Source organism: Amyelois transitella, chromosome 11 (assembly GCF_032362555.1).
Source record: "Amyelois transitella isolate CPQ chromosome 11, ilAmyTran1.1, whole genome shotgun sequence".
Classification (NCBI taxonomy): domain Eukaryota; kingdom Metazoa; phylum Arthropoda; class Insecta; order Lepidoptera; family Pyralidae; genus Amyelois; species Amyelois transitella.
Window position 1 is genome coordinate 3,782,276 of NC_083514.1, and position 19,522 is coordinate 3,801,797.

The window sequence follows — 19,522 nt, forward strand, 5'->3', positions numbered from 1 at the left end:
TAAAAGAAGAATACAAAGTATATAATTATAAATCTTCTCCGAAAGCTTATTTCGCTACCCAACCAGTCATGCGTTTGGGACCATGCTGGCCATTTCCTAAAATGACCACTTCTCAGAATGATTTTACTAGATGCATGTTCATATAACTTGTTAGTAAGAAAGAGTTAAAAAGCAGTAATATTCGGGGTATCCAATCCATATTAAACTTACAGTACCTGCGTCCAGTGTACTCATATTTTAAAGCAACTGCCGAAACAATGATCAATTTAGCAATCACTACATCCCTGCTTCATAATCAGGGTTGTCAACCGTCATTTTGTTACTTTTAACAGTGCTACCAATTTTATAAGTCGCCTCGGCCATATTCGGCACGGAATAGCACAACCTACCGCCGAATAAAAACTCAATAAAATAACGATCTTATTATGTACATTAAATTTAAAATCCAAAACAAAATGGCTACTGCTATCTTGCTCATAATAGCAGACAGTTCGCGGGTTCAAATGATGCGCTCTGATACGCTCAACCTCAAATATATTTTTGCGCCATACAAAAATTTTTCTTCTGCGCAAGCAAGTACTTCGGTGTACAGTAAGTACTTACATTTACTTTTACAATACCTTTGATTAAGTTCTTACATAATAAAAGTTGTCGATGACTGGTTTAATTGCTCACCGATGGATGGTGGAGTGAAGAAACTCCAGAAGAAAGAAAAAGTCCTGGCAACTGAATGTGTAACCATGCAATATGGGTTAGGTTCCCCTGCAAAGGTTGTGCAGGTCAGACGGGTAATATTGTGTAAAATCCCTCCTTAATAGTGGATAGGAAGAGGAAGTAGTTACATTCTCGTGCAGGGATAAGAAGCAGCACACTATGCTTTCTCTTCGATAACACACTACTAAATGAATTTACGTCTGTTGCCCTATCATTAATATCGTTTATTTTTAAAACAGGGTGAGCCACATGTACCATTTATTTGGCTTACGTACTTACAGTTCGTTCTAAATAGGTTCCGTTTTAGATTTGTGACAGCCCTAAGCCAAAATATGTCTATTTCACGTTTACCTACACTCCATTGTTTATTAAGCCAAAAAAGTTTCCATTTCGCCTATTGTTGTCCTCTTTTGTTTTATGCAATACGTTGCCTGTTTGTTTGTTACATAAATTGGAAAAGAGTTGCAATATTTACATATGCTGAAGTCACTTATTGAGATTTGGTCGCGAATAAAAAGTTTGTTCATGCAAACGTTCAAGAAATATTTCAAACTAAGTACATAATAGTTTTAAAATCAAGGCTTGATAACTTGGGATTCTTCTTTTGGGCAATGGTCTAGGAACATGTTATTATCTTAAGATTCAATTTCAAAGCTAAGCCCATCAGCAGTTAAATGTGGATTTCGAGTCCTGTGACTCTGTCTATCCTGAAAGATCTGAAATGTAGGTATGCATATTCATGAACTAAGCAAATTTTTACAGTACCGTAATGGTGAGTGTTGTTTTTTGGAAAAAAAAAATATTAATATAACTTATCAGCAACTATATAATATAACTTTTTTCTCAGCGCATACCTTTAGTAAATCAATAATAATGTGGCTTAAGTATGACGACGTCCTAAGAATCAGCGGTATGACGTCATCAACTAATGCACTAGCCCGCCCTCATCACAGGTAGGCCTCCACAGAAAAATGCGCCTGAGAAATAATTACACACTGCAAAAGATGGAACGTCTTTTCTCATTATTTAAGGTGGTACAATGTGTGGTTTGAGGCGCGCGCCTAATACGTATGGATACATTTCCACCTTGGATTTCACTCCGCACCCTCATTTTTTGTTCTAAAGAATGTCGTGGCTTATACTTTTTTTTTCTCTATCGACACTAGTGTGTACGGTTATCCATTGCCTCCTTTTGTCGTCAATTTTCAAATGTGCAAAATTACGACGGCAGAAATTTTACCGCAACTAGGTTTAAGATGGTTACTTATGTTACCTACCTAAGGTTACTTATGTTTTTTATATTACTCGGAAAGAAGGTATTTAAACAAATAAACTTAAGGTTTTTATCCCTAACCTAGTAGACAGACATAAGCAATATAATGCAAGACTCGAAAACTACGTTCAGCTGCATAGCATAATATGAGTATAGCGATGAGTCGCTTATAAGAAGAATCCCAAATTTATAAGCTTTTCCCTTGAGCGACTTTTGTACATAATCCCGCAGGCAGAGAAGTATTTTTGAGACTGACTACGGAAGCTAACCTACCTAACCTACTTACTATTAAATATTTACACCGGTTTTACAAAACAACTTAATTGTACCATTTCATCAGTTTCTTAATTTGTTTGAACTGTAAGTAGGTATATGCTGTGCATTTTTGTCTTTAATAATAATTCAAACGTGATCAGGTATTTACTTGCGAAGTTCTAAACCTTAGATATTTATTGACTTGGACTGTATTATTCAAATACATATGTAGCGATAGATTCAAAGCTTACTTAATAGAAGGTGAAGCGCAGTCAGAGTAAGAGAATTGAAATTCTTTTAATCCTTTTTGATATTCACAAAAACGCACAAATTGTAAAATCTGTTACTTAGTATAGTTAAGTTTGTGATATCAAATAAAATATTTTTCTTTCTTTCTTTCAAGAGAAGAGGGAAATGGATATAAGATGAAATTAAAGATTTAAATTAATATTCAAGTGTATAGCAACAAACGGGCCTAGAAATACCATAAGATTGACACTTGTCAAACTGTCATTTTTTCATTTTACTTGTCCGCCGAATTTATGGCAGGACGAAAGAGTTCCGCGTATGAGTAGTGATATAGGTTGTCCGTTTATTACTAAAATATAATTTTATTTATTATTTTATGTATTTACAATTAAAACTATTAAGATTATTATGAAAATCCCTACATCAGCCCCCCCTTGAGACCGTCAAGGGCGATAATAGTCGGGGAATCTTACCTTACGACCTGATCTAGTTTTAGTATTTTCTTCTCGATCAGGTGGGTTCTGATTCTCTGATTGTGGTACATGACGTGTATCGGTGTCGTGTTTGTCATGCTTTTGTGAAGTATGTTTGTGTGATGCGTGATCTGGAGGTATGTGTGGAGTGGTGTCTGGGTCACACAGTATGTAGGCCGGCTTGACTCGGTCTATCGATACCGTGACTCTTTTACCCCTAACCAAGATAGTGAATACCTTATTATCTCGCTAAAGTACCTCATATGGTCCGGAATACGCAGGTTTCAAGGTGCCACCAACCGTGCAATCACGCAAAAATACGTGAGTGCAAGTGGTTAATTCCTTGAAAACGAATGTTGGACGTTTTCCCCCATGATGAGAGGCTGGTGTGGGCTTCAGGCTTTGGACTATATTCCGAAGTCTTGAAGTGAATTCCGTCAAGTCTAAGGGACAGTCAGTTTCAGCATCAAAAAATTCACCTGGCAGACGCAACGGTTTGCCATACACCATTTCTGCTGAGGTAGTTCGTAAATCGTCCTTGAACGCGCTGCGGACACCCAACAATACAAGAGGGAGAGACTCGATCCAATTTGTGTTACCGTGGCAGATTATGGCAGATTTCAGCTGCCGATGGAATCTTTCCACTAGGCCATTACAGGCGGGATGATAGGCGGTTGTACGGCGATGAGTAAATCCAGCGATGCGTGAAAGATTTCCGAATAACGCTGATTCAAACTGTCTGCCACGATCTGTCACGATATCAGCAGGGCAACCAAACCTAGAAATCCAGCCACTGAGTAAGGCTTTTGCAACTGCCTCGGCCGTAATTTCTTCTAAGGGTATTGCCTCAGGCCAACGCGTAAAACGGTCGATGGCAGTAAGACAATACTTGTAACCTTGGCATGAAGGTAATGGTCCGATCAGGTCAATATGGACGAATTTGAAGCGAGCTGCAGGAAGTTTGAAGTTGCTAGGAGGAGCACTAGTATGACGCGTGATCTTAGACTGTTGGCACGCTATGCATGCTCTCACCCAGTTCCTACAGTCCTTTTTCACCTCCGGCCAAACATAACGTTCAGAGACCAATCTGGCTGTTGCATTGGCACCAGGGTGGCTGAGAGTCTACACATACATACTTTTATTTCCTAATTATTTATTTAAATACGCTGCACAAATTACTAAGATTATAATATATAATGGATAATATGTACATGTTAGTCATTTTTCTTTTCCTCGCGTCGTTTTTGGTGTGCTTTGTGTATTTCTACCAACTGTTTCACTAAATTATCAGTGTCCACATTAGAATGGACAAGCAATTCATAGGTCTTCATTTGCTCTAAAGCCTTCCAATCATCCTTATGTTTTACTCCCACATTGAACAACTCATTCACAACATCTTTTGATTTCTTTATCAAGTTGATAAGAAAGCCCGCTTTATATTCTATCTTATCGCGATTCTCAGTTTTGATTCTTTGAATGTCCTCAATTTTTTTTGTTGTGTCATGAATAGTTTGTTGTACTAAAATAGATATTTTTGTTTTCAAATGTTTATCGTGTTCTTCCTCAATATTTTTAAAAGGGTTGCTGTTTTCTTTATTATGCGATTCATTTTTTTGAACTCTAGGAGTATGTTCTTGGTCATAATTTACTTCTTGACGCAACGCCCGGCGGACGATTTTTGGGGAGGGTGACGATGTAGGATCTTCAGTTGTCGTCAAATTGCTTTCTTTATATTTTATGATACAACTTTGCTTAGCTGGTGAAATGCTAATAAAGTTGAGACCACTGCTCGACAGGCAAGTATTCAATGCCCCTGAAAAGAAAATTTGTTGAAACCCACCATTTGAGTAACTTAATGTAGGAAAATAAGTAGCGTACTTACATATTAAACATATGGTTAGCTTCATAGTCCAGAAAGTCTATTACAACATGTTGCAACAGTGACTAATATGAAAATTATAAGAAACTGTTAATTTTATCGCGTGGTTATATAATAATCACATAATAGTTTTCCAAAAATCGTAAAAAATACAATTAACAAATAATTACCCTTCAATTTCCGAGATGTTACGTGTTAAAATGTTTATTGGTAATTTTAATTAGTGGAATTATTTATGTACTTTTATTATATTTTGGAATCTGCGGTTTGTCGTAGAATTACTTTCTTCATATTTTGTGTCAGAACTCACCTAAGCAAGCTGTAGATTTGAATCTTACATAACCTATGTTCTACATGCAATTCTAACAATTTGGGTTGATGGCTATGAATGATATATCGCTTATTCTTATGTTTGGTTTTAGTCTCTGCTTCTTCATCCCACTCTAAAAGTACTCTACATACCTATTTGTTTACAACATAGCAAGGCGATTTTATTTTTATGATCAACCTTACCGAGTAGGCGCTACCTAAGCCGTAGTAGTTATTAGATTATTTCATAATGGGATTTTAATCAAAGCAATCATGTTTCTGTTACCTACTTCAACTATGGTTAGACCAACACTATTGGATTGCTACACTTCGTTGGAGTTTAGAAACCTGATGTTTTTCTTAGCCATACTGGCCAGTGCAATCTATATAACCTTATTCATATTTATCTTTGCTTATCAAGATAGTATTAAGAAGTATTTTAAAATTTAACAGACTTCAACTGAAATTTTAGTGATTTACTTGAAAATTAAAATTGTTTGTATTAAAATAAATTGGAAATTGAAAAGAAATGAATTCTTCGATTATCTTGGCGAACCTTTCTAAATCATTGATATTTAAACAATTAAGAAAATGCCACAGTGTTTTTGGTTATAAAGATATTTTGAGCCCGGAGAAGGTAAGTCATTCCGTTTCAGACAAACAGAAAGTTTCCCGAGTTTTGATGCTTCGTCTTCGTTTACTTTTGCAGTCTGGCCGCGAGGTTTCATTGTTGTGACATTAAGTATTTTTGGGTAAATTTGTTTGGTTCATATGTAGCAAAATTGTCATAGAGAAGACTAAGATGAATCATACATAAATACATAAAATCACGCCTCTTTCCCGGAGGGGTAGGCAGAGACAGGTAGTCTTTCTACTTGCCACGATCTCTGCATACTTCCTTCGCTTCATCCACATTCATAACTCTCTTCATGCAAGCTCGGCGGTTTTGGGTACTCTTGACCTGACCCTAAGATAAACGAAACGAAAAGCCTGAGAAAGAAGGGGTTTTCTGGCAAAAGAAATATTGTATTTATATAAGGGTACCCCAAAAAGAGCTTCTTTGACGATTTTCCCAATTTTCAGAATTTAGAAAAGTTCTCGATATTGCCGGTGATAAGCGACCAGCATGACTTGGCGATGAAGTTAATAAAGCAGTACTGCCTCAGCGAACACGTGATGGTGAAGGCGAAGAAAATGGATTTGACCAACGACCGGGCACTGGATGAATACCTCGTTGGTATACTTAAACAAGGTTGGTGATTCGTGGTTACTTCAAAACTTCCATAAAGTTTAAGACAAAGCTACAGATAAAGATTTAAGATAAGAGGACTAAAAGTATGATTAATGCAGAAGACGAGATACGCAGGGCAACACGAGGCGTGGCGCAAGCAAAGGGTTCTTGACCTGAAAATTAATCTTTTCCTTAGATTTTTGAAAGGCTGTTTTTTTGCAGAATTTTAGACTACACTGATTTTTAAACTCCGTCTGTGTTAAAAACTGCCTAGCTGTAGCTAACATTAATGTTAACTTCTGATATGTATGTCCCTTTTCGAACTATTGCGATCACTTGAATAGTTGTTGTTAATTTTCCTTAACTTTTAGGTAATACTTTACTAGCAAAAACTGATACCGACGAAACAGCCGGCATTTGTGTGTGCTTCGCCAGCTGCCAAGTGGACGCCAGGAACCTTCGGACTTATGCTTTTTACCGACAGGTATCCTTTTGAATACCCACTAGCTTTCTTTTAGCTAGATTCCGCCCGCGTAAAAACCCAGTTAATTTACCGTACACTATTTACGTGTATGTACATAATTTCATGGAGATAGCTTCAGTTGTTTCGCCGTGAAAGACGGACAAACACACTCATTTGTATGGATTGTGTTTATAGAGATTATTGTCCACAATTTGTTTGTGTTTTACAGGATCCAAATACAAAAGACTTCCTAAACTTTACTGCGAAACTACAGGAGACTCCAAACCTGTGGGATGTATTTAAACAACAAAAAATATTCGAGGTAAGTACTCACCTCTCATCAGCTTAAGATAATAATGAAGCCGACCTTAATGAAGGAAGTCTCCTTGGGATGTAGGTACAATAAATTATCGACAAAAAAAACCTGAGAGATTTGAAGACGTTCCAAATTTTCATACAAAGCTAAATAGGACTTACAACTAGAAAATGTTAGAAGAGAATACTTATACTATATTTTCCATCTAGACCATGCTATTAATTTCAGATAAAAATGTTAGCGGTACTCCCACAATTCCGGCGGCAAGGATTGGCCGCCACGCTGGTGGAGAAAGCCAGGGAGTCTTCCCTTGATCAAGGATACAAGATCGTAAGGATGGATTGCTTGAATCCTTACGAGTGAGTTGATAAATTTAATAACCAATATAATTTGAGCCTCAAATTCTTTCAATTAATTACAAAAGGGTAAAATGTACCTATTTAAAAACTGAGATCAACGGAACAGAATCTAAAATAGGAGAAGCCATTGCACAATATTGTTTTTTTGCCATAATTGTTCTTGCCCATTGCCCACCCTGAGACAAAGCGGTCTCCACCTATGATTAAGGACTGGGTATTGGTCCTATAATGCCAATAAAGACATCATTACATTGATTCGTTATTTACTTAAAAGTATTACTCGGAGGGGTAAACAGTTCATCTTTCCTCTTGCCACAATCACTGCATACTTCTTTTGCCTCTGCTCCATACACCAATTTTTTTGGAAGTTAGCTGACCTACATATTTGTTTAAAGCCAACGTTGGAAATTCACAATACTATAGTGGACTTGCACTAAATATAGACTTTCCTTTTCTCTACAGCTACAAAATCGCCGAGCGAAACATGATGACCTGCATAGTCAAGTTTCCTCTTCACAAACTAAGAGGCCCCAACGCGCCATTTGTAAAACGCAACTCGAAACACAACTGCCTGGTCAGAGTCTACGTCGACGCCCGGACAGACGACAACCCGGACAGAACCGCCCTTAAGAAGAGGCAGGCTGACCTTGAAAGCCTCATTGAGTGATGTTCGTACTAATAAAACTTTGTCTGGTAGGTCTGTCTATCACATTTGCGAAATTTATTTATTCTTGAAAACGACCACGAAACTTATGTACATGTCTGTCAAACTTATAAAAGTAATGAAGCCATTATTAATTTTAAATAAATTTCTTAGTTTACAATGTATTCAGTGTCAATTTAATATTTTGTAACCATCTGTATGTTAGTAAGCGGAGCACGCGAGATCTTTATAACTATTTTAAAAAAAAGATTTTCAGCATGTATGTATTTATTATTGTGTTCATGTATTATACTATTTATTATGAGAAAATATCTTTCATTCTTCCTGTTTTCATGTATTTACCTAAAGTACCACTGATACAACTATAAATTTGTAACAATGTTTATTATCATTAAGTCAACTAATTAACACACTAAAATGACCGATAAGAGGCTATCAAATGCGAATTAAAAAAGCCAGATCAAACGCTTATCGTGCTAAATGAAGTCAAATAAACTGAGATTATTTTGTCCATAAACCATTTTAGTGTTAATTTTAAATGAATGTCAGGAACAGAAAGGAAGACCAACTTTTCATTTTCCATCATCTTCTTGAGGCCCAGGCGGTCCTGGAAGAAATTATGGAGCCTTGTCATAGTGATGCATTGTCTATCGAAATTAGATTCCTAGCTAACTTTTTTCGGCTCTCTACTAATATAATTAATAAGTAGGTAATTATTGCAGTACGTAAAGCCATTAGCGAAGGTTCTTATAGAGTTTCGCGGCTTTCATCAGAGTCCAGAGTATCCTACTAGCGAAACGTACTATTGGTAAAACCTACGGCTAAAAACTAAACTAATTAAGATTTCATTTCAGAAAAACTACTTACGCAAGAGTTTAGCTCATGATTGAGTCTGATATTGCTCTATACGTGCAACTGGGTGCAGCTGTTAAGCTTTGAGAACCCGAGGTCCGCTTTCAATTAATTTTTCGCCAATTTTACGTAGTTTTACGAGTACCTATGAGGACGCAAGTACCAATATCTGTATTTTGTGAACCTAATGTGTAAATGATTTAAAAAGCATTTTACCTGCTTGTAAAGATCAGACTCCTGTAGCGTTTCCAGCATTTTGTCTTGCCCAGGCTTGTAGAAACCAAACCAAGAGCTCTCCTTAGGCTGGGTGACATTGTCATTCTCAAACTTGACCATTACAAAATGGTCCAGTTTATTTAGATTGTTAATATAGGTCTGGTTTATAGATAACTCGTTATTGATATCTGATAGAAACTGGCTGGACCTTTTGTAATAGTCTTGGTAAAGTGGGTCGTGCCAATATGTAGCTTGAACTAAGTCGCTCTGGACCCAACTGAAAAGATATTACTTACTTGAAATTAACTACTTTGCATCTGCTTGTTTTGCATTTTGCTCGGTAGAACCAAGAAAACATGTCAAAACTGAAGTGGGGACGATATTTTTGCTTGTTATTGCTTTTTACTTGATCGAAGAAGTGTTAAAACCCTCAATAGTCTCGACGCCCATAGTAACGATAATTTTGTTGTAAATTTTGAAGCGGTTCATTTTGTGGTTAGATAGTTTTGGCCGTATGCTGATCAGTACACTACATTTGGTGAGCATCTAAAACCATCTTTTTTCACATTTAAGAAAGTCAAATATCAGGCTTCTAAAAGGCAAAGCTTGTGGTGTTTAAATGGGAGGGAAGTTAAGTATGAAAACTTTAAATACCGTCTCTATGATCATGGCTATAGTGCTACCCTGAACTTCTCTGAAAATATCTGTTATCTGAGATAATATCTCTTATCTAATCTATCTAATTCATCTGAGATAAATGAGGTCGCAACCAGGAGAATGATTATGAACGAAAAATACCGCCTTCTACTTTCTCTTAACCGTTAATTTCGGTTACATCCTGACCTCATCGGAGGATGGTCCTGGGTTGGATAAGTCAACCAGAGAAAACCCTATTAAAAGATATCTTACCTTTGATAAGCGGCTTGTTTGAGCAGCTCTCTAATGTAATGGCATGACGTCATCAGCAAGGCTCCACAATAAGGGTTGCCATACACGCCCTGGTGCGGGCTACCTAAGGTGATTAGGTTCTTTACAGGACCAATTTCATGACCACACCGCTGTACCATTGCGCGTCTGTAAATTTTCAACTGACTCATTATATTCGCAACTTCCGAGAACGTTTTTTCCATATACTACAGTTAATGGCAGAGAATTAAATGGGGCGGAATAAAAAAAATGTATATGTGTCGGTTAAATTACACAGATTGAGTTAGCCTCGAAGTAAGTTCAAGACTTGTGTTGCAAGATCTAAAGCAACGATATTTTATTTTATAATTAATATTTATAGAGATTTATACGTAAGACCCAAGAAAATCAGAATTGCTATTAGGTCTTGCTGATCTTAATGATATAGTACTTATATTTCAGAGCTGCACTGCACTAATTAAACTAGCAGTGACACGGATTCGAATTATAGTTCCGATGGCACCCCCGGGGTTGTACCCAAGGGGAGCCTTGGGTTCAGAATGAAGAAAAGTTCATTTCTCATCATGCCCTCAGGCGATTCAAACACGACTACTGTATCACAGGCAAGCGCTAATGTGCTCAAAAGCACAGAGGCCGTCACAAAAGAAAAAACAATAAGATATTTAAAATTCTTACAACAAAAGACCGCCTTGAGCGAATCCAATAGCATTAAATCCATTCTTCAACTTGGGGTCTTCTCCTAACATCTTACAGACGTATTCCACTTGTGCATTTGCACTCATGAAGTAACTATTGCGGAGATCATCCAGTGTCGTGTTCCCGATTTTAATAGACACCACATATACGCCTGGGATTGCTTTTTCTAGTAAATGCTTGTAGCCACCAACGCTATAGATCACGCAACATGTGTCACCTGTTTGATAAAAATATAGGTGAGTGTTCTCTCCTAGCGTTAATCCTAGTTTCATCCTCACCTCTCCGGAGATGAGCACGAGATGCGCTTTTTTGATCATAATCCTGTCTCCGTAGCATGGCACGCTGGACGCCATTTTTATCGCGCGAACAACTATCGCTGTTTCGCTTTTTATTATGACGTGAAACGTGACAGCGACAGTTTTCGCGCGATAAAAACGGCTTCGCGCGTTTCATGCTACGAGGGCTGAGCATGTTCTTACACGAAGGGACCCATCGCATCGATATCTACAACCTTTGCAGTGGAACCTTAAGAAAGTGATGGAGTGGTCCTATTCTAAAGTCCCGGGAACCACTCGGCACAAATTTTAAGTACCCACTTATAGGTATCTAAAAAAATATAAACCTTCTCACCCATTCCATGCCACAAAACTATAGGTGTTGGACTCTCAAATTGAGCTGTAGCTAATGTAACCAAACAAAATATTACAAAGCACTTCATATTGAAAATATATAAAAAGTACTGATAAATCTTGTGCGGTTATAATATTGCTAGCGTCCAGTTTCAAGGAATCAATCGCACTGCAAGGTGCTAAGATGTGCCAACCTAATCATAATGGAAAGATATGGCACTAACTTCCAACAGTAAATTAAACTCATTAATTAAAACTTTGCTTTGAATGAGTTCGGTTTGTTATCTACTTCGAAAATCATCGTTACAAGTACCTACCTACCTACTTATTTTCAAGATATTATATTTTTCTACATAATCTTTCATTAAAATTATCAAGAACAAGAAATAAGCATTAGTTTGGCAATGTTGGATGGCTCTAGAATACTTTTTCTCTATTGACTTGAAAGAAAACAGTTACGTTGTTATTCGCACAGGCACTTAGCTTCTTCACATAAAATATACCATGTCATCGCCCGAAAAAATTAAAAATCGAGGTCTCTCGTGACCGGACAGCTGGTCTTTATCTCGCTCAAAAGATATACAAAACAACGTGGCAATCCTGTCAGCCTTCTGGGCACTTAACTCGGGACTAGGATCTGCCGGGACCTGCATTTTTGTAAATAAGTGTTAGCTATATATTTAGGTGTATTTATTTATTATGGTACATATAAAATGTGCACGGGCCCATGGGGGCCCGGTCATTTGGGAGGCGTTCATGGGGCCGAAGCCAACATGAAGAGGCCCTTTGGTACCTTTTGTTCTTAAGTGAGATGGCTGTAGCTGTGGGGGATATGTATTATTAGTAATTATTTATTTAAAAAAAATAATTAGTTTTATTTCGGTTTATTTTAGTTAAATTTATAGTTTTTAAATTAGTTATAATTTATTTAAAACAAATTTTACTGAGTATAAAGTTTTATGGATATTGAAGCATTAAACTGTAGAAATTATTGCTAGGTTTATGAAATAAAAGACTAACGTTGATTTTTATATTTTTATTTTTATAATAAAGATGAAAAATATATTTATCGATCTGAGTATTCATTGGTAAAGTAAGAGAGCATTATAACTTTTATTATCACTTTTATGTGCATATGGTACTGGGCCAATACTTTAGTCTAATTCTTTCCTTATCTTTTAAAACAATTTTAATATTTCTATTTAACAATTTTTGTTATTAAATAATTAAACTTTTTAACATTTCATATTGGAACACTAGGATAAATTTCTAACACAATATACTGATAATTAATGTAAGCCTATTTTTACCAGTGCCAACCCTGTTTGTGATAAAACAGCAAGTACGTTTTACCATATTCATTTCTATAATATTCACAGTATTATTTCCCTTACGCTAAAATATTTTTCTTTTTCAGTAAAGCTACTTAATGATTTATTTAGCAGCTAAATATTTTTTGATAATATTTTCGATGAACCACTCTTGTGAGAATTGCAAATGGTCGCCGGGGGACGTGAGGAAGACTAATTTTCCACTTTCATCCATTTTCTTGAGTCCAAGACGGTCCTGAAACGTAAAAAATCTTTACTAGTAGGTATCGTTTTTGGTTCCATGGTCATAAGGGGCATTAAATTCTTCAATACTAACACTTATAGACAAGCGCCAGAATATTAATAATGAGAATACTCGGAAGAAAACAAATCTCACGGCTGATAGGCATGCAGTCGAGCATAAAAACATTTGCGAACGTTATTGTTTTAGAGCCGTTTGTGCCGTGTGGTTCCCGGCACCAATACAAAAAAGAATAGGACCACTCCATCTCTTTCCCGTGGATGTCGTTAGAGCCGACTAAGGGCCCATCCCTTACAAACTTGAGATTCTTTTTTTAGGCGATGGGCTAGCAACCTGTCACTATTCGAATCTGAATTTTATCTTAAAGCCAAATAGCTGAACGTGGCCTATCAGTCCGCTCAGGACTGTTGGCTCTGTCTACCCCGCAAAGGACATAGATGTGATTATATGTATGTATGTATGTATAGTTTTAGAGTGTGTAAGTTGCCAATAGGTACTGGTGTCAGATTTTCCAAGGCATCTGACATGACTTTACAACTGCCATCTAGTGATGACACCCGGGACCAACGGCTTAACGCGCCTTCCAAAGCTTGTAGGAGTTCAAAGGTATTTTGTGCGACATGCGGTTACCCATCCAAGTGGGGACTGCGCCCGGGGTTGCTTAACATGCGTAAGCGCTTCAAATGCTCACGGCGATTAAGCTAACGGGCTCCTCGTACATAATTTGACAGTATATTTTAGCAGCTCTAGAATTTCAAGGCATGCAGATAGAAATACTACGATTGGGCGAAGAAATGTCATTAAAATTATTCATAGTCAATTTACTGGCAATTATCTCGGGTGCGACTGCCCAGGAGACGATCCCGGCGGCCCTAAGACTGCTATACAAGAGTAGTTGAGTCAGATAATTACACATATTAGATATATATATGTAATTCTTTATTACCTGCTTGTAAAGGTCAGACTCCCGCATAGTCTGCAACACCTTGCTCTGTCCAGGCTTGTAGAACCCAAACCAGGAGCTCTCCTTAGGCTGGGCGATGGTGTCATTTTCAAACATGACCATTACAAAATAGTCCAGGCTATACAAATTGTCGACATAAGTCTGGTTTATTGATAGTTCATTGTTTATGTCTGATAGGAATTGACTGGACCTCTTGTATTCTTCTTCGTTAAGCGGATCGTGCCAGTACGTAGCCTGGACAAGGGAACGTTGGAGCCAACTGGAAATTCATAAAAATATGTGTTCATTACATGGCTTAAGCAAAAGAGATAAATTATTTTTCCGAAATAACTTCAAATTTTTTTTATGATAAAGTAAGTTGTGATTCGTTCCGTTTAATAGTAGCGTTTACAGAAATTGTAGCCTTGCGATAAATTACGTACCTACAATCGATCGAGCGTTTAAGCTGTAAAAGCGTAACAGACAAAGAGATAGATTTTCGCGTTTAAATTAGAAAGATGAAGTACCTACTTACGTATCTATGGATTATAATTTGTCACATTTTGTGGTAAGGTCACAAATTATAACTTTCAGTGTGTTTTTAAGTTAAAATAAAATACTCAAATGAAAGAATCGAAGTTAAATCAATTGAACCTACTCCAAATATTGAACCGGAGTTGACAATGACATCACTTCACAAGCAACGTAATGGATTGGAGTCTAAATCGAGTGTCAACACCTGAGGTCAACACATTTGTTTAGGTTGAGTGCGCGTGATTAGACTTCAAATGCGGACTTCCAATATTTGCACATTATAACAAATCTTCGATGTTATTGAGTTGATATCAGTATCTAAAGTTCCATCATTCATCCAGCTAAACGTGGCCAGTCTTTTCGAGATCGTTTGATTTTTTTTGGGAATGAACAGAAGTCAAACGGTGGTTACAATTCTATAATTAAGCCATACTTCTGAATGTGGTCTTTCAGTCTATTCAAGATTGTGGGCTCTGTCTACCCCGTAAGGGATAAAGACGTGACTAACGGTGCTAGGTCAAGCGTGCTGTCGGGATAAACACCCTGGCCATGATTAACATAAATATAGAACTAAATTCGCCATAATTATTTTGTTATAATGGTTTTATGCATTATCAGTTATGTCCACTACAGTACTTTGAAGAAAACAGAAAACATGATAAACACCCATTTTACCCTTGATAACCTTTGCACTGACAATTACTAGTACAGCCAAGAGCATATCAAAATAATTAGTGGACTCATTTATTAGAGAGATTCAGTTGTCAAATCGGTAGTGTCCGACTAAAATGCGTGTGTGTTTCAACCAGGTTGAAATCTTACCCCGGCCATGAACTCTTTTCTGAGTTACATTAGTCTAACTGCTAAGTGATGCTCTTACGGTGAGGGAAAACATCTGGATGCCTGCACATTCAGGCAACTGGATGCGTAACCATGATCGAACCAATATGGGTTTGGTTTAGAAGCTTCGCGAAAAATCTGACTCAACTCCAAGACCACGGTCAAAGGCGCACCCCGGGTTTCATTTCAGAGAGGTGGGGGGGTGAATGCGTTATTTTCACGACAATACTCGTACTAACTGAATGTGGGTATTATAATATGATGTTGTCTATATATAAACACTTAGAATGATAAACGCGAAAAGAACTGTAACCCAAAAAACAAAATTTAATGCAGTAGGTACATAATAGGTTGTCGTAATCATGTTTATTTGACAATCACGTATGTTAGGTATGGGTTTTTAGAAATTTTAACGAAATAATATTTAAGTACTAAACTGTAAAGTTAGTTTATAATATACATAAGTTTAAACATGATAATAAATAAATATACCTACATATATATGTATACGGGACAGATTACACAAATTGAATTAGCTTCGAAGTTCGAGACTTGTGTTATTAGATACTAACTCATCGATACTATATTTTAAAATTAAGACTTTTATAGATAAACATCCAAGACCCAGGAGAATCAGAGTAAGGCCCATAGCACACGGCGTATTTTAAACGCGCAGAAGACGCGCAGGAGACGCGCGTATAAGCACTTCAAACGCGATTCGGACGCAACTTTAGAACCTAAGCACACGGGGCGATCGTGAAACGCGTCTCTACTGCACGTAAACGCGCACCCCCTTCCCCTTCTGCCTCACTCCGCTCCTTTATACGCGCCGCGTTTGTATCGCTTCAAACGCTCGTAAACGCGCTTCATGCGCGCGCTTGTATCATCAATGCAAACGCAAGAATTGGCGTCTACGGCGCCGAAGACGCGCGTTCCTAATACGCGCGTCGCCTGCGCGTTTAAAATACGCCATGTGCTATGGGCCTAAGTTCCTTTTACATCATGCCCTGACCGGAATTTGAACCCGGGACCTCCGGTGACACAGACACTAGCGCACTACCGCTCTGCCATTGAGTTTGTCACAATACTGTTAGTGGGTGATTATTATTGTGTATAAACATTAGCCTGCGATTGTATAATTTCCTTGAGTTGTGTATGTTACCGTCATATATAACATAATTATACATAAACACGTTTTATCTATAATCTTACAAACCACCCAAGTGTAGGCTTAAGTATGTAGTTACTTGAAATATCATCTTTCCTATTAGATAATACATACATACAATCACGTTTTTATCCCTTACTAAATGGCCACATTTATACGCATGGCTTTATAACGGAAGATTAAAATAGTTACAGTCCATCACCTAAACAATGTATCCCAAGTTTATTAGCCCTTCCTTGATTGCCACTCCAATCTTTGCTTCTTTCATTTCAGAAAAAATCTACATCACACCTTTGTCCCAAAGGGGTAGGCAGAGACTTTGTCTTGACACAATCTCTGCATACTTCTTTTGTTGCATCCACATTCATATTTCTTTTCGAGAAAGATCGCCAGTTTAGGATACTCTATTAAAAAATTAATTCGCATATAACCTGTAATAAGCGGCATAGTTCAGGAGCTCACGGATGTAATCGCAGGACTTGTGCGACAGGGCTCCACAGTGAGGGAGCCCGTACACGCCCTGGTGCTGACCTCCTAACGTGATGAGACTCCTCACGGGTCCTACTTTGTGACCACACCGCTGTACAACTGCTCGGCTGTAATGATACAAAATTTTGAAACTATGTAGTTATACCTATATTTTGCTAAATAGGAAACAAACAATATCTTTAAAAGGGAGATGTTAGGAGTACTGGTAATTGTTAAGTATGAAGTAGCAATAAGTCAGGAAGAAAGCAGGCGAGGTCTGTAGGGATTGTAGCAAGTGGAAATCCATAGTTTCTGCCTACTCCAATGGGAAACATGTGTGATGGTAAGGTAAGGTTCGACTGGCAAAGAACTGCATTAAGTCCACCTGTTATGCTTTAAATGCATTAAGTTTAAATACATACATATAATCGGGTCTTAATCCCTTGTGTAGTAGGCAGAGATAGCAGTCTTGAAGAAAAGCAAAAAAACTGAAAGGTCACATTCAGCTATATCGCTCAATTATGGAATCAAAATCAAAACTATGTTGTTGTATTGTATCATAAAGTAGTTTCTAAAACATATACAAATAATATTCAATTAATACTTACAAGAATTGACTTCCTTGCGAGAACCCTATAGCATTAAAACCATTTTGTAACTTTTTATCTTTCCACAGCACATCACAAACATATTCTATTTGGTTATTTGTGTACATAAAGTAACTATTTTCAAAATCCTCAATTACAGAGTTCCCGATTCTCAGAGAAAGAACATAGACTCCTGGTATTTCATTTTCAAGAAAATATTTAAATCCTCCAAGACTGTAGCCTGCACAGCAAGTGTCTCCTGTTGACAAGAGATAAAAAAAAATAAACTTCCCTATTCAAACAAGTATAAAAACATTTTTATCATTACATGGGCTAAAGACAGAATGAAATTTCTCTTATTTCTACTGACTTTGCATGGGTAGCAATTATAAAGATAAAACTTTTTCAGACAACCCTATTGCAAATATTTCAAACAGGAACAAAATCCGTCTATAACTTTCGAAGATTAGTGCATGGAATGTGCAAACAGATAGAAAATAGGGAGACTTTATAACACGTAGTGCTAACAGAAATTGTCTTGTTTGTTTACGAGATAAGATACCAGAAATTGTTATTATGAACTTACCCATTCCATGCCACAAAACAATTGGTGTTGGATCGCTTGATTTAACTGAAGCTATCTTGATCAGAGTTAAAGTAAAAATACACCACTTCATACTGGCTACTGTTTTGATAAAAAAAATCATAAACAGATTTTATATTTTAAGAGCAGCTAGATACACGACCGACTAAGGAAACCGCCGGGTAAATATTAACTTATCATTTTATAACTGTTTCTAATTGACAACTGAACACTAAATCGTAGTAGAAAAGAACGAGCACGGCAGCTTCTGATGTTGCACCAATATGAGGATACTTTGTTTTAATTCAAAAGTTTTTTATTAACAACATCAAAAACTCTTGCTTTCATGCAAATATTAATCTCACGGACTCAAAACAAAATCAATCAAAACAAAACAAAGTGAAGGAAGGGAAAATAAAGATATGCTGACTGACGGCTGACGTTGACGTCTTTGTATTTCTGACATATGACATTGACCAAATGTCACTCTCTTTTTTTATCTAGGCTTGGATTGGTAGACCATGCAGTTTCATTTGTAACTAATATTCTGATCTTACCTTACTTACATTCTTCTTGCAATTAGGTAATAGTCAATAGTTGTTGCGATGTATTTTCGACATCTTTCGGATTAAATTTTGTAATTGAAAAAAGGCGGCTTAAGGTTACCAGCCCACAGTCATGATGAAACTTTGGAATAAATGTGTACATTAATTTTTCCCTTGATTAAAAATCTGCCCGATAAAAGTACCTAGGTACTAAAGTAGCACATTGCACTCTACACACTACATCTCTACCAAAGCAGCATTAAAAGTTGCGCTACATGAAAGTGCTCATTTCCTTACGACATCTACAGGAAAGTAGTGGTGTGGTTTAAGAATATGAAGTATGTATACTGCTGAAGTAAGTTTGCGTACCTAATTTTATGAATTTAGGTATCATTAGGTAGGTACTTTAGTGATAATTTAAGTAACTTTACAAACTAACAAAAGAAACCGATAAAGAAGATCGGGTCAGCAAACTGTGGCAATAGAGTAGACAGGCCACAATTCTCGAAGAGCTGATGGCCGATGGGGCTAGAAACGTTAAATACTTAGGTACCGGAAAGCGCAGCTTAGGACGGCTTCCTGCGATATGGACTGACGACCTGGTGAAAATCGCGAGAAAACGTTGGATGCAGGTTGCTTCTAATAGGACGAGGCGGAAATCAATGCTACGGCCACGGTGAGGTCTAAGTTATGCAGTGGCCGGCTCGCGTAACAATCATGATGATGAACTACTCAAAAAGCCCTTTATGCAGTCATCATTTCTTTTATTATAACCGC

General features: G+C 37.2%; 3 protein-coding genes across 4 annotated transcripts; 1 reads left to right on the top strand and 2 right to left on the bottom strand.

The window, feature by feature from the left end:
- Positions 1 to 5,654: 5,654 nt before the first annotated feature.
- On the top strand, positions 5,655 to 8,236 carry LOC106134867 (uncharacterized). Its single transcript, XM_060946695.1, has 6 exons — positions 5,655 to 5,789; positions 6,236 to 6,404; positions 6,755 to 6,867; positions 7,076 to 7,168; positions 7,391 to 7,521; positions 7,984 to 8,236. The coding sequence occupies exons 1-6, from the start codon at positions 5,682 to 5,684 to the stop codon at positions 8,186 to 8,188; spliced, it is 819 nt and encodes a 272-aa protein (XP_060802678.1). The 5' UTR covers positions 5,655 to 5,681; the 3' UTR covers positions 8,189 to 8,236.
- Positions 8,237 to 8,547: 311 nt separating this feature from the next.
- Positions 8,548 to 11,324, bottom strand: LOC106134997 (palmitoyl-protein thioesterase 1). Its single transcript, XM_013335157.2, has 4 exons — positions 10,856 to 11,324; positions 10,163 to 10,327; positions 9,254 to 9,530; positions 8,548 to 8,792 (listed from the first exon to the last, which is right to left on the bottom strand). Exons 1-4 carry the CDS (start codon positions 11,227 to 11,229, stop codon positions 8,646 to 8,648), a joined length of 963 nt encoding a protein of 320 aa, XP_013190611.2. The 5' UTR covers positions 11,230 to 11,324; the 3' UTR covers positions 8,548 to 8,645.
- Positions 11,325 to 12,526: 1,202 nt separating this feature from the next.
- On the bottom strand, positions 12,527 to 18,613 carry LOC106135099 (palmitoyl-protein thioesterase 1). 2 transcript variants are annotated; one of them, XM_013335296.2, is made up of 5 exons: positions 18,204 to 18,613; positions 17,639 to 17,876; positions 16,994 to 17,158; positions 14,024 to 14,300; positions 12,527 to 13,071 (listed from the first exon to the last, which is right to left on the bottom strand). In XM_013335296.2, the coding sequence occupies exons 1-5, from the start codon at positions 18,322 to 18,324 to the stop codon at positions 12,940 to 12,942; spliced, it is 933 nt and encodes a 310-aa protein (XP_013190750.2). In that variant the 5' UTR covers positions 18,325 to 18,613; the 3' UTR covers positions 12,527 to 12,939. The 2 variants fall into 2 exon arrangements, with proteins under 2 accessions (XP_013190750.2, XP_013190751.2); XM_013335297.2 differs by lacking the exon at positions 18,204 to 18,613 and adding an exon at positions 17,988 to 18,134.
- Between the last annotated feature and the right edge of the window lie 909 nt (positions 18,614 to 19,522).